The sequence below is a fragment of the Silene latifolia genome, chromosome X (assembly GCF_048544455.1).
Source record: "Silene latifolia isolate original U9 population chromosome X, ASM4854445v1, whole genome shotgun sequence".
Classification (NCBI taxonomy): Eukaryota; Viridiplantae; Streptophyta; class Magnoliopsida; order Caryophyllales; family Caryophyllaceae; genus Silene; species Silene latifolia.
This window is the reverse complement of record NC_133537.1, coordinates 149,632,751-149,638,944: the sequence shown is the minus strand read 5'-3', so window position 1 is coordinate 149,638,944 and position 6,194 is coordinate 149,632,751. Positions and strand designations below refer to the sequence as shown.

Sequence of the window (6,194 nt, the reverse complement as noted above, 5' to 3'; positions counted from 1 at the left end):
AAAAATTCTTGTTGATTCTTTTGCATTTGGAGGACCGCTTTTTGGACATCAAAACCTTGGTCATTTTGGTGATTGTATGGATTTTGATTTTGCTAACCTTGGTTTTGATTGTAAAAGGGTCTTTGATTTTGGTTTCTCATGGGTGGTGGAGTGTATGTTGTTTGAGACTTTTGAACATTTTGGCTTTTGTATGAGAGATTTGGATGGAATTTGGTGTTTTCATTGTAATAGTTGGAATAAGGGGTACCACTCTTGTATGCTTGGAAAGCATTCACTTGTTCATTTTTTCCCCTACATTCACTTTGGTCATGTTCCAAAGTTCCACAATTCTCACATATCCCACTTGGGATTGATGAGGATGCCGTCATGGCATTAACATGATGCTTTGGTGATTTTGAGACTTCTTCAAGTCTAGCCATAGCTTTTTCAAACTTCAAATTGATTGTGTCAATATGAGCACTAAGTTGAGCACCCAATTGAGTAACGGAGTCCACTTCGTGCTTTCCTCCTCTAGTAGCCTTGCGAGGTCTACTATAATGTGAGTTATGGACCGCCATTTCCTTAATTTCGTTCCATGTTTGATTGTCATCAACTTCGGTGAACATTCCATTTGATCCCATGTTGAGAAATGTTCCTTGAATCTTCATATAAACCGTTCCAAAATTGTTGTACCAAGAACCATTCGCTAAGTCCATGGTGAGGACATGAGCGACAAATTCCCTTGAATCGCTCCCAAGCTTCATACAAAGATTCTTCATCCCTTTGCTTAAAACCCGTAATTTGAGCTCTTAGCATGTTAGTCTTTTTCGGTGGGTATAATTTTTTGTAGAAAGCTAGAGCCAACTTCTTCCAAGAATCTATTCCGAGAGTGGCCTTGTCAAGGCCCTTCAACCATTGTTTCGCGGTGCCGATTAGAGAAAAAGGAAATAAGACCCATCGAATTTGGTCTTGAGTCACACCGGTTTGAGAGATTGCATCACAATAGTCGCAAAAGGTTTCCATATGAGAATGAGGGTCTTCACTAGGCATCCCCCTAAATTGGCTCCTTTCGACTAATTGGATAAAGGCGGATTTGGCAATAAAATTTCCGGTTAGATGTTGTGGTGTAGGAGTACCATTGGGTAGGTTCTCCTCGGTGAGTACGGAATGTGATGAGAATTTAGGCATTGTAGGTTGATTTTGTGGGGTATTGTGTAATGGGTTCTCCTCTCCTTCTATTGCGAAAGGGTTGATGAACTCAATAGTTGATTGAACAACCTCACTAATACCTCTCAAATTCCTCCTAGCAAATCTCCTATTGTTTGTCAAGGTTCTTTCAATTTCACGGTCAAAAGGTAACAAATCACCTTGTGACCTTCTAGACATGCAAAATATCAAACAACTCAAAAACAATTAGAACAAACCTTGAGGAGTTTTACTTCCTCAAGGCGAAGAAAGACACAACTAATAACAATAAAAGGAAATCTAAATCAAGTAAACACCGTCCCCGGCAACGGCGCCATTTTTGATCGGTCCGTTTCGTGTTCACAATTTAAGGTGTGGTCGCTGGGTCACGTCCGAATCAAAACACAATTTATAGCTTCACAAACAACTCTACAATTAGTAAAATGGCAAGTAAAGGTCGGATCCCAAGGGACGGGTATTGAAACGAGCAAGATGAATTAAAGGGTTGTAAACAATTGATTAAAAAGCACTAGGGTGTCATGGGGTCATAGGGGAATCATGGGAATTGATCATACAAACATGTTCTCAAATTATAAGCAAGCAATTATTGTTGTGATGGATTGAGTTGGGTTATATCTTACAATCCTAGGAAAGTTTGGGTCCTGGAGCCGAATCGATTAGATTGTACAACACCTACAAGTCGACTTAGTCTTCCCTACTTAACAACATGCATGGTCTAATGAGACTCGAGTTGGGTTATGTCTTACAAGTCTTATTGAAAAGATAGGAGATGGTGGTAAATGCAAGGATTCATAGGCTTAGCATTTCATTAAATATAACATGTGCATAAGTTGAGATCAAAACAAGCAAGCAAATAAAACATGAAAGCATATTAATTTAAGCATGAATCATTCCCTATGTTGGTTTCCCCTAATCACCCATTAACCCTAGCTAAGAGACTACTCACTCATTATCATGTTGATCATGCTAGCAAGGTTGTCAATCATACCAATAAAATGAAACATGATGAATAAATGAAAGTAATTAACAATAATTAAAAAGGGATTAAGAGAATTATACCTACTAATGATTCCAATAATAAAGCAAAGATAAAAGAAGTACTTGATGCTTGATTGAGAGGTTGTCAATCTCCCAATAATAACCCAAATAATCTTCAATTACCCAAAATAAAGGATGAACAAAAGAGAGATTAAGGAAATAAAACTTGTATTAGAACTTGATTAATTGTTGATTACAAAATTAAAGAGATATTTGATTGGTATTAACTACTCTAAGAATTGATAAGAAGAACATGCTCTTCTAATTAGACTAATGGGGTATTTATAGTTGAGATTAGGGGGATGCATTAGGGTTAACTAAGGGCTAAACTAGTAATTACACTTTTTAGATTGAGCAGGGAGGAGCCGATATTTTTCGAAGGAAGGGCTTCTTTCTTTGTAGCTTGGAGAAGGCGAAATTGCGCTGTAGAGGAATCCGAGTGGATTAGTGTCGGGACGGGCGGATTCTGGCGGTGGAACACGAGCGGCTTTGGATGAATCCGGGCGGATTGTGGCAGAGCTAACCCGAGCGTCTTGTATGAAACCGCACGGATTGTGCAGGTGGAGGACGGCCGGATTGTAGTCAATCCGCACGGATTGTTCTTCAGCAAGATTTCTTCTTCTTTTCTTCCCTTTTCTTCATAAATTCCTTGGGGATTTCCTTGGGGACTCAAGGATCCTTTCTCAACATTGCTCATCTAGTATAATATGTACAAAGGCCTTCTAATCTTGTCTCTCCTTGATGCTTGGTCATTGGATTCGATCAATTTAGTCTCGTTTTGCCATGAAAATGCAAGATTCTTACTCCTTTCCTACCAAGGGATCAAAATCTCAAAGAATATGCAAAACAAAGAACTAAAGATAAGAAATGACCCAAATATGCACTAAAAAGCATGGGAACAAGGCTAATTCGGGGGCTAAATATGCGCTAATTATGGTCACATCAATCCTCAAGGTAAACAAGCTCATGAGCAAGCTAAAGCGATTCATATGAGGAATAATGCTACTTATCAAGGTCCGTATATAAAAACCAATGAAGATGAGGTACCCTACATGCATCGTAAGGCATTGGGCAACTTGGAGCTAAGTGATAACGAGAAAGAATCAAAATAAACTAAAACACGAGGCAAGAAGAAAAGCGAGAAAGTCACGATCCCATATGATACTCGATCGAGTGGTGACGGACTCGGTTGAGTACCCTCGGCTGGTGATGAGAATTCTCTAGGAAATAGGTTACTCGATCGAGTAACCCCTGTAACTGATGACGGTGTTTCCAAATGTATGATTAAAGCAAAGGAAGCCGAGCCGATTACTATTGCATTAACTTTTCCGCACCGACAACAAAAATCTAAGTTAGATAAGCAATTCGGATGATTCATGGAGGTAGTGAAGAATTTATAAGTGAGTGTTTCACTTACTGAGTGGATCAATCAAGTGCCGACTTATGCGAAATTCATGAAAGAGATATTGACAAGGAAGAGGTCCTTTAATAAAGCAGAGAAGGTTGCATTTACTCAAAAGTGCATCGCTGTTATGCAAGCCAACTCACCACCTAAGCTAAAGCATCTAGGGAGTTTTTCTATTCCTTCTCATATCGGTCATCTTGCTATTAGTAAAGCTCTTTGTGAATTAGTAGCTGATGTCAGTGTTATGCTGTATTCTATATAAAAAAAGTGAAATATGGGTCAACTTAGTGTTATTAATATGACCTTACAGATGGCTGAGTGATCTATTAAACATCCTTTGGGTATGTTAAAGGATGTTCTAGTCAGAGTAGGGAAATTTTTCATTCCAGTTGACTTTGTTGTTTTAGATATGGTTGAGGACACCCAAATTCCTATCATCTTGGGTAGACCATTCTTTCACACACCGGGGGCGGTTATAGATGTTAGGAAAGGGAGACTGGCATTAGGTGTAGGGGATGATACAATTATTTTTAACTTGGAAAAGGCTTTGAAACACCCCATGATAGAAGAAACCTGTCATAGTATTGATGTTGTTGATATGAATATTGATGAGTGTCTTGCTTTGTGCTTAAATAAGGATCATCTGGAGATTGCCCTATTATCTGATTCAGCTGCTGAGACGGGTTCATAGAGTCAAGAAGTTAATGAGATTGAGAAGTTGCGGACTAGAGAGGAATGCCATAAGCAAAAGGTTTATATCTTAGGTAGCCCATCTAAAGCTACCGAGGTAAAGAAACCTGAACGTAAACCCTTCCTTCTCGGCTTAAGTTTTTATTTTTAGATGACTGTGAAATGAACCTAGTATTTGTGAATGCTAGCCTAACTGAAAGCCAACTTTCTGCTTTGTTGTCTGTTTTGAGAAATCATAAAAAGGTTATTGGGTATAGCATTGATGATTTACAAGGTATGAGTCCTGCTTTTTGTATGCACCGTATTCATCTGGAAGAAGGTAATAAGCCTAGTGCAAGGGGAGAGACGATTAAATCCTCCAATGCAGAAGGTGGTGAGGAAATAGGTACAAAAATTACTTGATGCTGGCATTATATATTCTATTTCTAATTCTAAGTGAGCCAGTCCTGTCCGGTTCGTGCATAAGATGGGAGGTACAACAGTAGTAAACAATGATAAAAATGATTTAATTGCTACTAGACTTGTCACAGGATAGAGGATGTTCATAGATCATAGGAAGTTGAACTCAGCTACTAAAAAAGTTCACTTCCCTTTACCGTACATTGATCATATGTTAGAAAGACTAGCATGTCATAATTATTTTTGCTACCTAGATGGCTACTCTGGATTCTTTTAGATACCTATTCATCCTGATGATTAGGAAAAGACTACGTTTACTTGTCCATATGGTGTATTTGCTTATAGGAGGATGCCATTTTGTTTATGCAATGCCCCAGCTACCATTCAGAGTTATATGATGGCCATATTTTCAGATTACATAGACTCCATTATGGAAGTCTTTATGGATGATTTCAGTGTTTATGGTACTGAATTTCATGTTTGCATGAGAAATTTGACTAAGGTTTTGCAGCGCTGTGAGTAGAGCAATCTTGTGCTGAACTGAGAGAAGGCCACTTCATGGTTACTGAAGGGGTGGTACTTGGTCATTTGGTGTCAAGTAGAGGCATCCAAGTGGATAAAGCTAAGGTTAAGGTGATTGAGCGACTACGGTACCCGGTTAATGTTAAAAGTGTGCGAAGTTTTCTTGGTCATGCAGGATTCTATCGCTGCTTTATTAAAAAAAATTCAAAAATTACTCAACCCCTAACCCAGATTCTCCATAAAGATGCCCCTTTTGTGTTTACTAATGAGTGTGTTATGTCTTTTGACATGATTAAACAGGCTCTTATCTCAGCTCCAATAATCCAGTCTCCAGATTGGAATCTACCTCTTGAGATCATGTGTGATGCCAGTGATTATGCAATTAGAGCCGTTTTAGGTCAAAGAAAGGATAAAGTGTTGCATGCTATTTATTATGCAAGTAAGACTCTAGATGTTGCACAAATCAATTATGCTACTACAGAGAAGGAGCTTCTTGTAGTTGTCTATTCTTTAGACAAATTTAGAGCTTATCTTGTGGGTTCTAAGATGATAATTCATCATGGCCATGCAACACTGAAGTATTTATTGGATAAGAAAGAAGCTAAACCGAGACTTATTCGTTGGATTTAATTGCTACAAGAGTTTAAGTTGGAAATTCACGATAAGTCGGGCACAGAGAATGTAATTGCAGAACATTTGTCTCGCCTGAGATTTGCAGGAGGATATTTATTGCCTATTAATGATTCTTTTCCAGATGACCATCTACTTGCTATTACTACGGGCACTCCGTGGTTTGCTAATTATGCCAATTATTTGGTTGGAGGTATTCTTTCTCCTGGCTTATCTTATCAGCAGAAGAAGAGATTTATGCATGATGTGAAGCGGTATTTCGGGGATGACCCATATTTGTTACGAGAGTGCACTGATGTTATCTATAGACGCTGTATTCCAGAGG

General features: G+C 38.6%; 1 protein-coding gene and 1 non-coding gene across 2 annotated transcripts; both read left to right on the top strand.

Annotated features, from left to right (window-relative positions):
- Positions 1-688: 688 nt before the first annotated feature.
- On the top strand, positions 689-795 carry LOC141625858 (small nucleolar RNA R71). The gene has a single exon (XR_012535606.1). It is a non-coding gene; the product is annotated as a small nucleolar RNA R71 (small nucleolar RNA).
- Positions 796-3,677: 2,882 nt separating this feature from the next.
- Positions 3,678-4,319, top strand: LOC141618559 (uncharacterized). Its single transcript, XM_074435663.1, has 2 exons — positions 3,678-3,863; positions 3,981-4,319. Exons 1-2 carry the CDS (start codon positions 3,678-3,680, stop codon positions 4,317-4,319), a joined length of 525 nt encoding a protein of 174 aa, XP_074291764.1.
- Positions 4,320-6,194: the final 1,875 nt, after the last annotated feature.